The sequence below is a fragment of the Passer domesticus genome, chromosome 21 (assembly GCF_036417665.1).
Source record: "Passer domesticus isolate bPasDom1 chromosome 21, bPasDom1.hap1, whole genome shotgun sequence".
NCBI classification, from domain to species: domain Eukaryota; kingdom Metazoa; phylum Chordata; class Aves; order Passeriformes; family Passeridae; genus Passer; species Passer domesticus.
The window spans coordinates 8,220,111-8,238,085 of NC_087494.1; the positions used below are offsets into that span (position 1 = coordinate 8,220,111).

The window sequence follows — 17,975 nt, forward strand, 5'->3', positions numbered from 1 at the left end:
TTTGAATCTGTTATGTCACTTGTAGAAAATGTTCAGTTTCCCCTGAATATTAAACAGACCATCTTTCTGGCATTTAATCTAGTAGGCTTCCGCTATATAGTCTGCAGCTTCTCTAGAATGAGGGCTGAGATGTCTAGAAAAGCTGATGAGACCCCTGACCCAGAAGCAGACCCACGTGTGGAGAATCCTGAGTGGGGTGGAAAATGGGAAAATATGAGCCAAATCCTGAAAGAATTCTCTGACCCTATAGTCTAAGACTTTCCCCATGAACAAATTCAGAACCCAGCTAAAGTGGGAAAATATCTGAAAGAGAAGTATCTCAATGATGGCCCTAAAGAGAAAAAGATCATTGCAGTGAGCTGGGCCCTGGCATATGCTTATCGCACACTGCTAGATACTCTAGGGCAGCAGACCGAGGAAGAGGGGCAGGGAGATACATCAAGAGCTATCCCAGTCGCTCAAGTTACAACCAACACTCCAGGCTCAAAGCCAACAGCTAAACCACATAGTGAGCCTAAGCCGGCGGTTAAACCAAACAATAAACCTCAACCAATAGCTGTTGCTACTAGCACTAAAAGTAGGAAGTGCACAGACAAGACCGACTGACCAATAAATGATAATTATGATGATGCAGGAGAAGGACCCTCAACATTTCCTGACATAAAATCAGGAGTCAAAGCAACTGGCACAAGATCAGAAGCCAATATTGAGTCCTTCTCCCTGAAAGACCTGCGTAGCCTAAAGAAAGATTACACCCGACGATCTGATGAATCCATAATTAGCTGGTTAGTCCGTCTTTGAGATGCTGCAGGCGAGGCTACAATTCTGGACGGCACAGAAGCGAGACATTTAGGATCCCTGTCACATAATCCTGTCATCGACCAAGGCATGATGAGGGGGGCTAACCCTCACAACCTCTGGGCACGGGTCTTAGACAGTGTAGCGCAAAGATACCTATATGCCGATGATCTCTACATGCAGCAAACACAGTAGAAGACCATAGAACAAAGGATTCAACGCTTGAAAGAAATGGCAGTGGCGGAGATTATATTCTCAAATGACATAACAACTAAGAATCCAGACTTGGTACCATGCACATCTGTGATGTGGCGAAAACTAGTACGACTTAAGCCACATAAATATGCATCTGATCTAGCTATCATGAAGCGGGATGACACAGATGAGACCGTGCTTGACATGGCAAAGAAACTCCGAGCTTATGCAGATGCTGTACATAGCCCAACACATGCCAGAATCGCAGCGGTAGAAACACATCTGCAGAGATTAGAGGATAAGATAGAGGAGAATCATAAGAAGCTCAAAGAGGAAATTAAAGAAGACCTTCTCCAAATCTCGACAATACAAATCAGAAGTTCTAGTACCCAACGCAGACGTTCCCCAGATGGAGAGAGAAGGTACACCCCACGAGCTGAGCTGTGGTTCTTTCTGCGTGATTGTGGAGAAAACATGAAGAGATGGGATGGAAAATCCACCGCTGCTCTAGCCCAAAAGGTGTGTGAATTGAAAGAAGACAAGGCTCAGAGAGGAAGTTCCACCACAAAGAAAGCAGCTCCAGTTGCCCAAGCCGAACTGCCAGGTATGATAATAATAATGACATGTCTAATCCCCTTGAAAAAACCTCTAAGACATATGCCCAAAGAAAGAAAGATAACCAAGCTTAGAGGAGCCCTGCCGCTAGCCAAGTAGAAGCTAAAAAAAATCATGTTTTCTGGACAGTATAGATTCGTTAGCCTGGCACATCGGAACCACAAGAGTATAAAGCTTTAGTCGACACTGGTGCACAGTGTACCATAATTCCATCAAGACACGTAGAGACAGAATCCGTTTCTATCGCTAGTGTGACAGGGGGATCACAAGACTTCACTTTAGTAGAAGCTGATGTAAGCTTGACTGAGAATGAGTAGAAGAAACATCCTATTGTGACTGGCCCAGAGGCCCCATGTATCCTGGGCATAGATTATCTGCGAAGTAGATATTTCAAAGACCCAAAAATACTAAAGTAGACATTTGGGATAGCAACTGTAGTGACAGAGGGCGTCCAACAATTGAATACCTTGCCTAGACTGTCTGAGAATCCATCTACAGTAGAGCTTCTGAAAGGAGAAGAGCAACAGGTACCAATTGCCACTTCCACAGTACATCGTCGACAGTATAGAACCACTCGAGATGCTGTGATTCCCATCCATAAGATAATACAAGAGCTAAAAAGCCAAGGAGTAGTCAGCAAGACCCACTCACCCTTCAACAGCCCCATCTGACCTGTGCGTTAATCTGAAGAAGAATAGAGACTGACAGTTGACTACCGTACATTGAATGAAGTGACTCCACCACTAAGTGCTGCTATGCCAGACATATTAAAACTCCAATATGAGCTTGAGTCCAAAGCAGCGAAGTAGTATGCCACTATCGATATTGCCAATACATTTTTCTCCATTCCGCTGGCAGCAGAATGCAGGCCTCAGTTTGCCTTCACCTGGAGAGGTGTGCAGTACACTTAGAACCGGCTGCCCCAGAGGTGGAAGCACAGTCCTACCATCTGCCATAGACTAATCCAAAGTACACTAAAAAAGAGTAAAGCTCCAGAACATCTGCAATATATTGATGACATCATTGTATAAGGGAAGACAACAGCAGAAGTGTTTGAAAAAAGAGAGAAAATTATCCAAATTCTCCTGAAAGCCGGCTTTGCCATCAAGAAAAGTAAAATCAAGAGACCTGCTCAAGAGATCCAGTTTCTAAGAGTGAAGTAGCAAGACGGACGGCGTCAGATTCCCACTGATGTCATCAACAAGATAACAACAATGTCTCCACCATCCAACAAGAAGAAAACACAAGCTTTCCTAGGTGCCATAAGTTTTTAGAGAATGCACATTCCTAAGTATAGTCAAATCGTGAGCCCTCTCTATCTAGTCACCCGTAAGAAAAACACTTTCCACTGAGACCCTGAACAGCAACAAGCCTTCGTCCAAATTAAGCAGGAGATCGCTCATGCAGTAGCCCTTAGCCCAGTCAAGACAAAACCAGATGTGAAGAATGTGCTCTATTCTGCAGCCGAGAACCATAGTTTGTCCTGGAACCTTTGGCAAAAGGTGCCTGGGGAGACTTGAAGCCGACCACTGAAATTTTAGAGTCGAAGCTACAGAAAGTCTGAAGCCAACTATACTCCAACAGAGAAGGAAATTTTAGCAGCCTATGAAAGAGTCCAAGCTGCCTCAGAAGTAATAAGCACCGAAGCACAACTCCTCCTGGCACCCCGACTACCAGTATTGGGGTGGTTGTTCAAAACAAAAGTTCCCTCTACCCACCATGCCACCAATGCTACATGAAATAAGTAGATTGCTCTCATAACACAACGCGCCCATATTAGAAAGCCAAATCACCCTGAAATTCTGGAAATAATTACAAACTAGCCAAAAAGTAAAAACTTCAATCTCACTAATGAAGAAGAACAAGAAGTGACACGTGCTGAAGAAGCTCCTCCATATAACCAACTGCCAACAAAAAAAACACAATATGCTCTTTTTACTAATAGTTCCTGTTGCATAGTAAGAATGAATCGCAAGTGGAAAGCAGCCGTATGGAGCCCCACACGACAAGTTGCAGAGGCCACTGAAGGAGAAAGTAAATCAAGCCAACTTACTGAACTCAAAGCTGTTTAACTAGCCTTAGACATTGCTGAAAGAGAGAAGTGGCCAAAGCTCTACCTCTACACTGATTCATAGATAGTAGCCAATGCTCTGTGAAAATAGCTAAAAAGGTAGAAAAAGGCTAATTAGCAACGTAGGAAAAAAACAGTTTAGGCTGTTGAAGAGTGGAAAGACATCGCTACCAAAATAAAGAAGCCACCTGTAAAAGTCCGCCATATAGATGCCCATGTCCCCAAGAGTAGAGCCAATAAAGAGCACCAAAACAATAAGCAGGTAGACCAGGCTGCAAAGATAAGAGTGTCCAAGATAGACCTAAATTAGGAGCACAAGAGAGAGTTATTCCTAACTCAATAAGCCCATAATGCCTCAAATCATCAGAGTAGAGATACCAGCTATAAGTGAGCACGAAACCGAAAAGTAGATTTAACCATAGACAATATTTCTCAAATTATCCATGACTGTAAGACGTGTGCTGCCATCAAACAGACCAAGACAAAGTCCCAGTAGTACATGTCAGAAGTTTATTAGAGAAGACAGTTTAGATCAATCCTGCCTCGAATACAGACAAACCCATTCGTGAGGTTGTTTTTGCTCAAGAACCAAGTTGCACATAGTAAATAATGCAAAAAGATAGAAGAACACGATGTGTACCTCAAAGAGATCTGATTGTTGAGTGAGAACCATGTATAAATATCACTATTTGCTGAATGTTGCCACCATTGTCTATATATAGCTGTATATTAGATGTATAATGTATGTGTTTGTAGAGTTAGAATATATATATTAGTTTTAGTAATAAGGTGACGATATAAGAATAAAGAGTAGAATATCCTGGGTTGACTATATGATGCTTTTATCCCCAATCGTCTTGTTCTGTTTATACTGAATAATAAGTTTTACACCTTTAAGACTCTCTTCCAGACAGTGAAGAAGAGAAGAAAGAAGCGCGCAGTTTGTTTTCAGACTGCTCTCACTCCTCCACATTCCTGCTCCCGGACTGTGTTGTCTGCAAATAGACAGACAGCAAGACAAAGCTCCTTTTTCCCTTTTTCTTGCTTTTAGTTAGTTTTAGCTAGCTGAAGCAAAGAAGTTCTCCAAATTGTGATTTTTTCCTTTTTTCTTGAACCTATTCAAGCCTGCTCTTAACTGAACACCCAGAAGAGCACCGGCAGCTCCACCTGTGGCCCCTGGCCGGGCCTGGGCCGCGGCGTTTCCAGCACCAGAGAGACTAATTAAAGACTGAGTAAGCCGAGCTGCAGCCCAGGGAGGAGACTGTTCTGAGTTTGCTTTTCCTTAAATTATTTAATATTGTTTTATTGTTTAATATTATTTAGTTTCTATTATTTAATAAACAGATTTCTTTCCACTTTTCTCCAAAGAGATATTTTCTCCCGAACCGGTTAGAGGAGAGAAGAGGAATTGAATCTGCTTTTGTAGAGAAGCCCCTTTAAGGGTTATCTCCCAAACTTGCCCTAAACCAAGACACCAGCATGCCAGGGAACTGCTGTCCTGGGCTCACGAGTCCGACTGACAGTGGTCCTGCAGGCCTTTGCCCATGCCTGCTCCAGCTGGGCCATCTGCAGCCAAAGCTGGAGGTGTGAGTGCAGCAAAGCTGTTGTCCAAGGAACGCAGCACAGCTGCTGTTGAGGCTGACTGTTGCCTGCAGTGTGTGGGGAGGATATTGCCGGCAGCAATTGCCAGAGAGATGCTTGAAGGCATCTCTGGACAGTGGGCTTTTGGGGGGGTCCTGCTACTTCTTGCTCGGGCGGTAAAGACTGTCCCAAGACAATGCTCTTCCCTTTGAAGTGATGAAGAGGAACCACTGAGCTCCTCACCCTTGTTCCTCTCCTCTGCTCTCCACAGCAGCTCCAGCTGCGCCTCTGCGCTGTCTCTCGTGGGCCTCTCTGAGATACCAGCAGCTCTGAGATAGCCACCCCCTGAGAGGGCAGCCCAAGGCTCTGTTCAGAAGAGAGCTGTGCCTCAACCCTTGAAGCAAGCCTCACAAACTCTTCTCATATAGACACCCACACTTGCAGCCTTCCAGATGCACAACTGAGAGCTGTGGGACATATGCATGCTCATGCCCTGCAGTGCCCTTTCTGAAATGCCTCGGCTGCTTCTGAGGGAGCTGACATGCCACTGCAGCAGCAAAAGAGCTCTGGATTCAATGGGGTCCGGCAAAAAGCGTGCCTGGCATTTGCCTTGTGTGTTGCTCTGTCCAGTCGCCAGTGCCTTGGTTTGCCACCTCATCCCTGCTCTCTGCCACTGGGGCCGGGAGGGGCGGGCCCGGGGCTGTGGGGCTGTGCCGGCCCCGCTTCCCGGGCCGCAGCTCCAGCTGCCGCCGCTGCCTCGGAGCGGCCCCGCTCCGGCGCGAGGGCCGAGGCGCCGGTGCCGGGCCCCATTGGCCGCTGTCGTGCCGCCGCAGGAGAGCTCTCCGCCGTGTCCCGGCTGCAGAGAGCGGCTGCCGGGGCGGTTCGCCTGGGAGTCTGAAGCGAGCATGGCCCAGGGAGCGGAGCCGAGAAATAGAGACCTAAGAGACAGGGGCAGGAAGCAGAACGGAGAGACAAGGGGAGCAAAAGAGGGCCAGGGAACGGGGCCGGAGCTGCGGGAAGGGGCAGCAGGGACAGAGGAAGAGACGCAGAATGAGCAGGAGGGAGCAGGAGAGAGCGAACGCTGGGCTGGGGCGGGATGGAGACTGTTGAAGAAGCTTTGGAGGGACAACAAAATAGAGAGCAAGTGGCAAAGAACAGGGCTATAGCGGGCAAGCAAGGGACAGGCAAGTGGCTAGAGCAACACACAAGGAGAAGCCCAGGGGCAGTTTTTGTATGCACTCCAGTAAAGCCCGAGGTGTTTTCCTGCTGCAGTGGTCGCTGCGAGCCAGCAGCAGCAGCTGGGGCTGAGGCCCGGCAAGCGGGGCCGGCACAGCCCCGCAGCCCCGTGCCCGCCCCTCAGGGCCCCGTGCGCAATGGCGGCAGCAGGGGACGAGGAGGCCGCGGGCTGCGGGCAGCGCTGCCGCCCCGCCGGGCCACACGCCGCGGGCGGCTTCAGCAGCAGCACAGGAGCTCTGGGGACACTGGTGCCGCAGCTGGTGACGGGCCGCCGAGCAGCACAATGGCGCGGAGCGCGGTAAGGGAGAGCCTGGGCATGTGGCCCCTTAAGGAACAAAGGAGGGCCGTGTTCATTGGTGCTTCCCCTCGGGCAGGAATGGAGGGCCCGAGATGGCGCTCAGACCCAAGGCCGAGGCAGCTGGGCAGCCTGCCTGGGTCCTACGTAGGAAGGAGATGTCACCAAGACATCCTCCAGCCTGCTCTGGCCCTCTGCTCATTATGGGCTGCGGCCTTCACAGTGGGCAGTGATGTGTGCTTGATTCCAGAGGATGCCATGGGCCGAGTTTCTGCAGCTTGTCAGCTGCATAGGACTCTTACGAGCCTTAGAGAGAGACCTGAGGGGTGGAAATCTGTCAGTGCCTCTTTGCTTGCAGCTGGAAACACCTGGGGCTTAAGTGGTGCTTCAGGGACAACTGTACCAAAGGTGCTCTAGAAGGCTGTCCAAGAGCTCCTGAGCGTAGGTTGCCTGGCACACATAAGTCATGCATATTTATTTGCCAGAAGAGCTGCTCAGCTAAAAGGCCAGCAGTGTTACCAGATATCTGCAGCAACCAAGACATTTGTGTGTGTCCCGTGGCGGTGCCTGATGGTGTCCGAGGACAAGGCAGAGGGAGCTCAGGGGCTCTGGATGACTGCTTGAGGGATCTGGGCCGCATGTGGTATTTTCTTCCGCCACGTGCAGTGAGCCAGACCCAGGAAGGCTCTAGAGGTGAATAGCTGGCAGCCTGGTGTTCCCAGCAACAGTGTGGGAGTTTGACCGTGGGTTACTCTACAGGACAGCAGGCCTGATGGTGGCACATGGGCTACATCTGCCTCAAAGGGAAAAAGGCTCTTGGCTCCAGAGTTAGCAGGGCTCCTTGAGAGAGCTTTAAGTAGCATTGGAAGTGGAAAAGGGAGTAAACCAGTTTGACGGGGAAGATGCGTGAGCACTGCACAGCCATGTTTGCGTGACAGTGGAGGATGGAAGCAGTGCTGCCATCAAAGGTCATGAAACTGTAGCAGAAGTCATGGGAAAAGCAGGTTTTTGCCACAATTCTTTCAGACAAAAATACTACCAAAGAAACACTCTTGAATTTGGGCTTTTTACAGCAGCCTTCATCCAGGTCTTCTTCTAGGGAATTTCTGAGCAATAAGACATGAGTGCCTCTGCATTCCCATGCACAATGCTGCCTCCAAAATACTCCAGCCCTTCTCCATTTGGCTCCTTCCATTCCTGTGCAGAATAAGGAAATTCAGTAGAGGGGAGGTGCAGGAATTCACAGGCAACGTGGCCGTACATTGGGGCCTTCACAGCCATCACTTTGTTATGAGGTCACAGAGCTCTGTTTGATGTCACGTTCCAGAGCCCCACTGTGCTCTTCAGTGCTTGCTCTGGGCAACACTGCAGCAGCAGCAGCAGCAGCAGCAGCAGCAGAGTGTTGCTAGCAGGGGGGATCATGGTCCTGAGCCGCTACCTCCTGCTGCTCTTTCTCGTGGCCCTGCCAGCCCAGAATGCCCAGAGTGCTCCAGCAGCTGGGCAGGGAGCAGGTAGGCAGGCAGGGGCCAGCACACAGCCCTGGCTGGCAGCAGCGGGGCCGGGAGCAGGGATGGCTGAGCCAGGAAGGCAGCACGGGGCAGGCAGAGGGGCAGAGGCTCCAGGGGAGGTGTGAGGGGCTGCAGCTGCTTTAGGGTGCAGCATGGAGAGAGCTTCCTAAGGAGCAAGGATGTGGGGAGGGTCGGGTCAGGCCCGGAAGCTCAGCACCAGTTCTCCATCACTCAGCAGTGGCTGTCCGTCCCTCCGCTCTGGTTGTCCAGCCTTCTGGCCCGGCTCCAGGGCTGACCCGCACACAGATTGTGTGGGCACGCCACGGCTTTTCCCTTCATGTGGGAGCTGCCAGCTCAGTGTCCCAAGGGCAGCCAGACCCCCCTGCAGCTGTGAGGATGCAGACCTGCCTGAGCGTGCCCTATCAGTGCCTCCCACATCCAGGCCTTGAGGTGTGCCCATGAGGGCAGTGCACGTGATGGTAACTTCTTGTGGGTGTTTGGTTGTAGTTGTGGACACAGAGAGTGCTCTTTCAGCCCCTGAGCGAGGGGCAGATACCGTGCTGACTCCGAGCTGGTACCTCAAGCGTGAGTAGTCAGTCTGTCCTGCCTTCACAAAAAGGAGCGCCCCTTTTCCCTGTTTTATTCACGAGAAAAATACCGTCATGGGTTAACGTGCTTTTGTAAATCTAACAATAGGGATGAACAATGACAAGGTTCCTGAAGAGTTCCCTGAAGGATTGCCGGATGTTCCAGAGGAGCTCCTGGCAGCCTTGCATGAAGCCCCATCTGGTTAGTATATCCCACTCTGTTAACCCTGGCAGCCGGCAAGCTGAGCTTTTGGTTCCTGTAGGCATGTGCTGTATCCTGGACAGGCAGAAGCACTCAGTCAGAGTCTTGCTGCAGGCCCACTCCATTTCACAGCTCCTGCAGGGAGCCCTAGAGATGGTCCAGCACAGCCTCTGCTCGCAGCTGTGCTTCCAGATGACTGCCAGGGGCTTCTCCAGCTGCTGCTGCAGTTGTAGCATTCCTGGCCAGGGCTGCTCTGTGCAGACATTGGCATCCAGATGTTGGGCAAAGGCCAGTGCTGAATTTGGGTTTGCCACATGCTCAGCACAGCATGGAGGCAGCAATGACATCAGAGCAAGCCTTGGCTGCCCCTTGCAAAGCTCAGGCTCAGGGACGGGTTGAAGCTGGAGTCCAAGGGTGAGGGGGAACCTGAAGGTACTCCTTCTGTGGGTCATTTGGTTGATTAAGTCTTGGCTGGTTTGGGTCTGCACTTCTTGTTGCACTGCAGAAAATCCAGCTGTCGATTCCTCCTGTCTTGGGGGGGACAGCGGCCTCGTCAGCGCCGCTTGCCGGAATGCCCAGGCCATGGTACCGTGCTTGTGCTGAGGGGCAGTGGCTTCTGCTTAATGTGTGCAATGTTTTTTTTTTCTGAAGAGACAGATTCTGAGACTGTACCGGAGACCTTAGCTGTGGAAGAAAGTGACATTGTGCCAGGCTCACATGAAAAAAGAGAACCAATAGAGGACACCAGGACACTTGCTGAGCCTGAGGAATATTCAGGTGAGTGCTTGCTAGATGCTGTCTTGGGCAAAGAGCAGCATTTCTGCTGTATCCCTGCAGTGCTCTCCATGGGTGAATTGCAGGTGCCCAGCACGCAGCCCGGGCCTGCAGCCCGGAGGAGTAGATGGGGCAGTGCTGCTCCCTGGCACACACTGGGCTCTTGTGCATGAGAGCTTGATGGGATCCCTCTTGGTCCCTGATGCTAAGACACCAGAGCCAGAGGAAGCCATCTCTGAAGACATCAGATGTCAGTTCTGATCCACTAGCAGTGCCAGTCCTTGGGCATCTGAAGCACACTGTGGGGTTATGTCTAGTGCAGAGCACAAACGCTGACTCTTGCATTGTCTCTTCTCCTGCCAGGGTCATCCGGTGGGCAAAAAGCCGAGACTGCTGGACACTGTGACCCGAGCAAGTACTACATCCTAGTAGGGACAGTAGCAGCCTCAGCTTTGCTTCTGCTTGGGGCAGTGTCTGGCTATCTAGTCATGCATCAGCTGCTGAGGAGAGACAGGTGAGTTATTAATTGCTGCCATTGGCAAGGAAGTCTTTGCAGCATGCAGGAGCGCCCAGGCTGCTCCTAGCAGGGCTCTGAGGAAACTGTGCTCCAAATTCCTATCTGTGAGGAGTCTTCTTGGAAATCTGTTTCTACAGGAGGAGCCAGGAGGACAAAGAGGCAACAGGACAGGACTGTGACTCTTCCTGGGAAAGCAGTGGTCAGCCTAGAGGTGAAGCAGAGTCAGGAGAAGGAGCGGGAAGCGGCGAGAGAGTCCAAGGCAACGGGTTCAGGGACAGCTGCCGCCTGTTTCCTGAGCTCTTTGCAGCAGAGCTCGCCCAGTTGTACAAGAACATGAGCGCAGACCCGTCACCTCTGCCCACCTGCTCCTTCTGTGCTCTGGCTGACAATGCCTCTTCACAGGACCACTGGATTTCCCTGGAGTCACCTCAGCCCACAGCATCCTCTTGCCCCTCCTACCAATACCAGCAGGACTACTATCTCTTAGAGGATGATGATTAGTGATAGTGATAGATGATTAGTGATAGTGATAGCCATAAATAGTGATAGTGGTAGTGATTCTTTTAGTGATAGTGATAGGGACACTTGATATTAGAGGGTGGTGGTTGTTTTAATGATAGTGATAGTTAATATTAGAGGATAGTGATGGTTTTAATGATAGCGTTAGTTAATATTAGGGGATAGTGATTGTTTCAATGATAGCGTTACTTGATATTAGAGGAGGGTGATTGTATTAGTGATAGTGATAGTCATAAATAGTGATAGTGGTAGTGATTCTTTTAGTGATAGTGATAGGGATACTTGATATTAGAGGGTGGTGGTTGTTTTAATGATAGTGATAGTTAATATTAGAGGATAGTGATTGTTTTAATGATAGCATTATTTGATATTAGAGGACAGTGATTGTATTAGCAATAGTGATAGTTAATATTGGAGGATGGTGATTTTTTTTGGTGATAGTGGTACATTTAGTGATAGTGATACTTGGTATTAGCAGACAATGATTGTTTTCTTGATCTTGATAAATAAATATTTTTCCAAAAGCAGTAAATTCTTGCCTGGTGCGGCTGTTTCTGTTGGGGCAGAATGCACAGAGCTGGGAGCAGGGCTGGGGCTGTGACAGGAGCTCTGAGAAACTTGCACTGCAGTGCAGGAGCTGCTTGTGCCACCTCAGCCTGCTTTCCCAGCAGTGGCCGTTCACAAAGCTTTCCTGCACCAGCACGGGGACACGCTGGCTAGCAGTGACATGCAGAAACTTCTCTGGGAGCTCATTTGGGATGCTGCCCTGAATCAGGAAGGTCTGGGTAGAGAGGGAAAGATGTTCTGCAAGGGATGGCTGTCCAGCAGTCAGCACATCAAGGAGACCTGAGGTGGTGACTTAGGTCGTGGCAGTCCCTCCCCGAAGAGCTTCAAGAGAGGAGCATCAAGGAGCAGAAAGCTGGAGCCGGGCTGTGTGAGAGAGGAAGGAATGTCCTATCAATCACAGGAGCCTTCTTAAAAATTAGATGGATAACAGCGACTATAATTATAATAAAAATTACAGTCTTGTCGCACGCAGTATGGGAAAAAAGCCCAGAGCTGGAATAGAACAGAGAACTTTTGTGGAGGATTTTGTGAACAGCTAGCTAGTTGACAAAGGTCACACTGATATAATACCCTTAATTAAGCAAGAAGGAGATGAGGATAGGAGTCAGCAGTCAGTGTCCAAACCTGGCAAGGGCATTGTGCCCTTGGTGCAACATCAGGATGGGGGAGAGGATGGTTAGTTAGAAATATGAAGAAAATATGTGGACAGCTGCAACATAGTAGCCACAAGAATGCTAAGGTAGGCGTAGTTAGCTGATAAGTAACTAACCAATAATGAGCTCGCCTTTTGCAATATGTTTTGGCCTCATTAGCACCAATATAAATGTATGTGCCTATCAATAAAGTTTTGAGATTTGCTGATCACTCATATTGAGTGCCGCATTTCTTCCGCCGATTACCTGAAATGGTGACCCCGGACGTGAAACCGGGAACGGCAACCACGGTGGATCAGTGAACGAGTTTGGGTCCTATAGCAGCAAGGACAGGGAATAAACAGCACTGAAAAAGCGAAAGGTGCCACGCCCTGAGTGACCTTATAGAAGAGCCTGGCCAATACGTGCTGCCGAGACCTTGAAGGGTTGCAAAAACGTCAACGTTCTCAAAAATGGAAATGGAAATGGAAATGGAAATGGAAATGGAAATGGAAATGGAAATGGAAATGGAAATGGAAATGCAAGCAGCATATGATTTATTTACTTGCTTTTTAAAAAGCATCAGGTTAAGGACATAGACTTGCAGAAAGAGCTCCCACAGTTGTTAGCTTACGGGTACGCACAAGGAGTTTCTCAAAATCCTTATACCGTACATGAATTAACAGAGTGGCATAAGTTCGGGACCAGGAGTGCGACAGGGGCCGCGGGAGAGCCCGGGGCAGACGCGGCGGCGAGAACGCGTGTGGCAGTGGTGGCATGCTCGGTGCCGGCGGCGGGCACGCGCACCGCTGGTCCAGTGACACGCACGGTGACAAAAACTCGCACGGCAGCTGTCCGTGGAGAAAGCGCACAGATCGCGAGGGAAGTGCCAGCCAGGGCCGGGCCAGACAAGGCGAGACGCGGGGGCCGAATACACGGCAGCGACAAGCACAGTGCCAGTGATAGCGGCGGCGGACGCGCACCAGTAACGCGAAACCCGAAAGCTGGAGCTGGGAGGGCTTTTTCACTTTTTGCAAGCGCACAAAAGCACCAGCGGTGTGGGACATGCTCCCGCTGGCTGTGGGTGTTGGCGCAGAGCCAGGGGGAACCAGCCCGAGCGGAGATCCAGGCAGAGCGGAGCCCAAAGGAGACCGGGGCTGCGCGGGTCCGGGAGAGGGCGTTCCTTTCCACACCCCCGAAGTGGCCCAGGCTGAAGCTGTGCCCAAGCAGGCGGAGACGGGCACGGGCAGACATTCCTCAAGGCACCGCCCTGTCACAGCTGCCTGGCAACCACAGCAGCCAGCCCATCGCAGCAATTCAAACAAGTGTCTGAGAAAAAACAGGTCAGGAATTTTCTTCAAGATCGGGATGGAAAACTTCCAAAAATTCACACAGTGCTTTATCCAGCTTTTTATAAAAAAAAAAAAAAAAAAAAAGGGCAACTCCACAGAAAATGCAGCAGATGTTATACGGGGCACTTCACCCAACTGTTCCACAGGCTTTACAGTTAGTTTACCGTTTTGGTTTTTTTTTGTAAATGTGTTTGCTTTTTTAAAAGTGGTAGAGTATTTGGGTTTGATGGCTTAAAGTTTGATGACTTCATTGCCTTTCCCTTACCTGAGGCAGGAACAACCTTTTAAGGGAACAGAATCTAAATAAACTTCCTAGTTTCTGTTTGGACTACATGTGAGAAGATTTAAACTGTAATATTTCTGTATACTATGGTCTTTATGGTCTTTGCTCTCTTCTATTCATTAAGAGATGGCATTAGATAAATGGATGTAAATGTGCTAATTGTTTTTGTACTGTCCTTATTTTAAGTGAAATTATTTGTGTTTGAAATTATCTGTCATCTTTCTCAGTTTTGTTTTAAAATATCTATGCAAACTGTCCAGCTTTACCAGCCTGTTATCCTTCAGTTAATGATTGTTGGCCATCAGTAAGAAATCTCAGTGTAACAAAATGCCACCTGGATTCATCAAAAAACCAAAAAAAACAACAAAAAAACAACAAAACAAAATTAAAAAAAAAAAAAAGGGGAACTGCTTTTATTATAAAAAATTATTCCCTGGGAAACAAAATGTCGTGTAAAGATGAAAGTATTAGTAAAGATTTAATTACTCAAGGTGTCTTGGAAGACAAAGCATTTGGGAAAGGTGAATCAGATCCTTTTGTGGGGTCATCAGTCGATTCCCCAATGATTCAAAGTTTTAAGAATTATTTATATTAAGTTTATAACCTTTGTTATTTTCGGGTTTTGTAAGTAATGCTGATAGATAGTGATTGTTGTTAATACTAGATGAATACTTTGGGAAGGTTGTCTTAACCCCTTCAAGCACTTCTTGTTAGGGAGTTTTCAGATTTTTGTGATGAGAGTTGTTGTTGGTGTGTTGTTGTGGTGTTTGCAGCCGGCTTTCATGTGTTTTTCTATTTTTTTTTTTTGTGTGATCACCTGCAAGACACTTGTCTCTTCAAGATCCTGTCTTTTTATTTCCTAACTATTTAGATGTTTCTGAGGGTTTTTATCCAAATTGCCAGTTTTGTGGTTCTTTTATTATTATTACAGAAATACTCCAGCAGAGAATTCAAGAAGTGTGCTGTGTTTAGAAAATCTCTGTCTTGACAGAAACTTCAGAAGGATTCAATTATTTGCTGGTTTGATTGGTTTGTAACCCTAAGGTTTCTTGTTTATAACAGCTGTTTTTAAAAGTCCTGTTTAAAAAATGTGTTAAGTGATACTCACCAATTAGAGTTCGGGCTCTGGCCAAGTTCTAACTCTATTTGGATAGAGTGACTGACAATCGACCCAGATGTTTTCTGCATCAAATAGTATTCAAGTCCTTTTGACTTGGCGATTTGACCATCTATGATGGCTGAGCCATTTTCAGAGGTGATTTGGAGAACCATGAATCCGGACATGATTTCTCCAATTCTCTGTCATTTTAAGGTTTATCAGCTGTCGCAGACTCTGGGATAAGAGTTCAGTGTTGTAGTGTTTGGTAATTTTCTGATCTTGTATGTGTTGTTGATGGTGTGTATTATCTGAATTTATTCCTAATTACTCTTATCTTAACATTTCTCTATGTAACATTGCAAAATGAAACCAGGACCCATTCTTCACCTCTAGGATTTTGTGAAAATTCTTCAGTCCTGCGGGGACGTGGGATTTGTTTGTGTTTTAACAGGTGCAAAGTCCAGATGGATTTCAATGAAGAATGTGAAACTCTATCAAGAGCAAGAGAAACGTTGACCATTCAACAAGCAAAGAAGACAGACAGATATTGGACTGTGTGACACAGGGCAGTGTCCGGAGACGAGACCTTAACCTCCCTATACAGCTGACAGTTTGGTGTGGAACTAAATACTTACTAGGTGCATTTACTCAGCAAAACAGAAAAACGGGGGAGGCGTGGGCCTTGGAATGGATATCTCCTCCACTTCAACAGCATAAAACCCTCCTTCAAAAAATTGAAATTTTGGCTGATTTCATCAAGAAGGGTCGTGAATGGACACCACAGATCATGGGAAAGGAGCCTGCTCAGACACGGGTACCAATGAAGAAAGATACATTGACCTGGTACCTGATAAACAGTATGGAATTACAAGAGGCACTGTTAGGAGCCGGAAGTGTGATTGCCACTGATGATATCCCCAATATACCGTTGAATTGGGTAGGGCAATGGGGTTGGACTCAATGCCCAAAAAGGTCACAGAAACCCCTGGCGGATGCCATAACAGCCTACACAGATGCAGGAAGAAAATCCAGAATTGCTGCAGTGACCTGGCAGGAAAAGGGACAATGGCACCATCAGATTCTCCAGGCCTCCGAATTGGATACTTTACAAACCATGGAGTTATTGGCTGTTGTTTGGGCCATGATGCATTTTTCTGGGCCCCTCAATATAGTGACAGATTCTTTGTACATTGCTGGAGTATGCGAGCGAATAGAAGATGCCTCTATAAAAGAGGTTCAAAACAGGAGGTTACATGAGCTGTTTATACAGTTACAGAGGGCAATTAAGCTGAGGAAGTATCCTTTCTCTGTCATTCATATCAGAAGTCATAAGTGGGATATTGGTCTAGGAAAGGGTAATTCCTGAGCAGATAAGCTAGTCTCAATCACACATGTGACTCCAATTCCCAGGCAGACTATGGCCAGAGGGGCACACTCCATGTTTCACCAAAATGCAAAAGGCCTCCATAGAGAATTTCAGATATCTATGGAAGAGGCACGGGCAATAGTCAAAGCCTGTCCCATATGTAGTCATCATAATGGAGGCTGCGGGTTAGGTCTAGGAGTTAACCCCAGAGGGCTGAATACAAATGAGACCTGGCAAATGGATGTCACACATGTTGCTGAATTTGGAAGGATAAAGTTTGTGCATGTTACTATAGACACCTATAGTCATTTTATATGGGCCGCAGCACAGACTGGTGAGAAAGCAGAGCATGTAGAGAGGCATCTCAGTAGCTGCTTTGCAGTAATGGGAGTGCCACGGCGTATTAAGACAGACAATGGGCCTGCCTACTGCAGCAAAAGAATAAAGCAATTTGTGCAAATGTGGGGGATAGAACACGTGACAGGCATCCCTAATTCCCCGACAGGACAAGTGATCGTAGAAAGAGCTAATGGTACCATGAAAAGATATCTAGGTAAATACAAAGATATTAGAGAGCCGCAAGAAAGATTGCTAAAGTGTCTATTTGTCTTAAAACACCTGTGTGTTTTTGGGGAAAGCAAAGTTCCTGCTGTAATTCATCATTATGTAACAGAGAAAGATAGTGTGAGGCAGGACGTATGGGTAAAATACAGAGATCCCAAGACAGGACAATGGCAAGGTCCTGCTAAGGTATTATACTGGGGCCGCGGGTATCTTTGTGTTTCTACCCCTACAGGATCCTTGTGGGTAGCTGCTAAATGGACCCCAGCAGCCGTGTTAGATGGAACCAGACCCCAGACAACTGAGCGAAGAGGACGGTCGGCGAGTGGAGGCAAAGCTGCTGATCACCATTCGACTGATACTTCTCAAGCTGAAAGGACACTGTAGCTTTGCCATTGACCGAGCAATTGATCGGTGTCAATCTCTGGACAGTATACTAAGCCTGATTCCGACACTTCATACATTTTATCATAGAAGGCATAAGAGATTAGCTTGTATTAAGTGTCAAAATACTCAGTGTGCTGCATGGATATTGCCTTTTTGCGGGGCTTGTCAGCAAACTAAGTGGGTGCTTCAGTCCCAGTTACCTGAGCTGTGGTGCAGAAGCTGTGCATTTTATTGGCAGTGGGATTCCTGGCAAGTAGAACTCCAGGCCTTTACAGGGTTACCTGGCTGCCAAGGGTTACAGTTGTATGAGTCCCCAGAACAGAAAATTCTCGCATGGTTTAGGTGGGAAACACAGCACTTTGCCAAACACGTTTACAGCAATCTCAAATGTGTATCTTACTGTGTAAGTGTGGTCGGGGTATTCTCCTCTCCCAGTTAGATATAGTAGGTCCGATTCTGGGGGATCAAGATCCCAACCAAGCGTAGGATGGTTGTTTAAGGGCTCTAAAAAGATTAAGTCTGGGCAGCTCGAGAAAGAAAAAGGGGAAAGGAGAGAAGAGACTTTCTTAACAGTTTGTGAGCAACCTGTTAATTTCCCAAATGTCTGGATGGTTCAAAACAGCGCCCGGGAAAATCAGGGTGATGTGGCAGACTTATGCTGCTGTTTTACTCATTTTTACCCTCTTAATAGACAGCCCAGACATTGCCAAAGGAGTGGGAACCCATCAAGCATGGGCTCCACCTCAGCCCAAGACTAATATTTGGATCACCATGGCAAATTTAACTAACCAGGAGGCTATTTGCTTGTCATTATCTTCTCCCAGCAATCC

General features: G+C 47.8%; 1 protein-coding gene across 1 annotated transcript; it reads left to right on the top strand.

Moving 5' to 3' along the window:
- Positions 1-7,150: 7,150 nt before the first annotated feature.
- Positions 7,151-12,216, top strand: LOC135284736 (uncharacterized). Its single transcript, XM_064396408.1, has 6 exons — positions 7,151-8,302; positions 8,807-8,884; positions 8,996-9,088; positions 9,740-9,865; positions 10,226-10,376; positions 10,517-12,216. Exons 1-6 carry the CDS (start codon positions 8,212-8,214, stop codon positions 10,878-10,880), a joined length of 903 nt encoding a protein of 300 aa, XP_064252478.1. The 5' UTR covers positions 7,151-8,211; the 3' UTR covers positions 10,881-12,216.
- Positions 12,217-17,975: the final 5,759 nt, after the last annotated feature.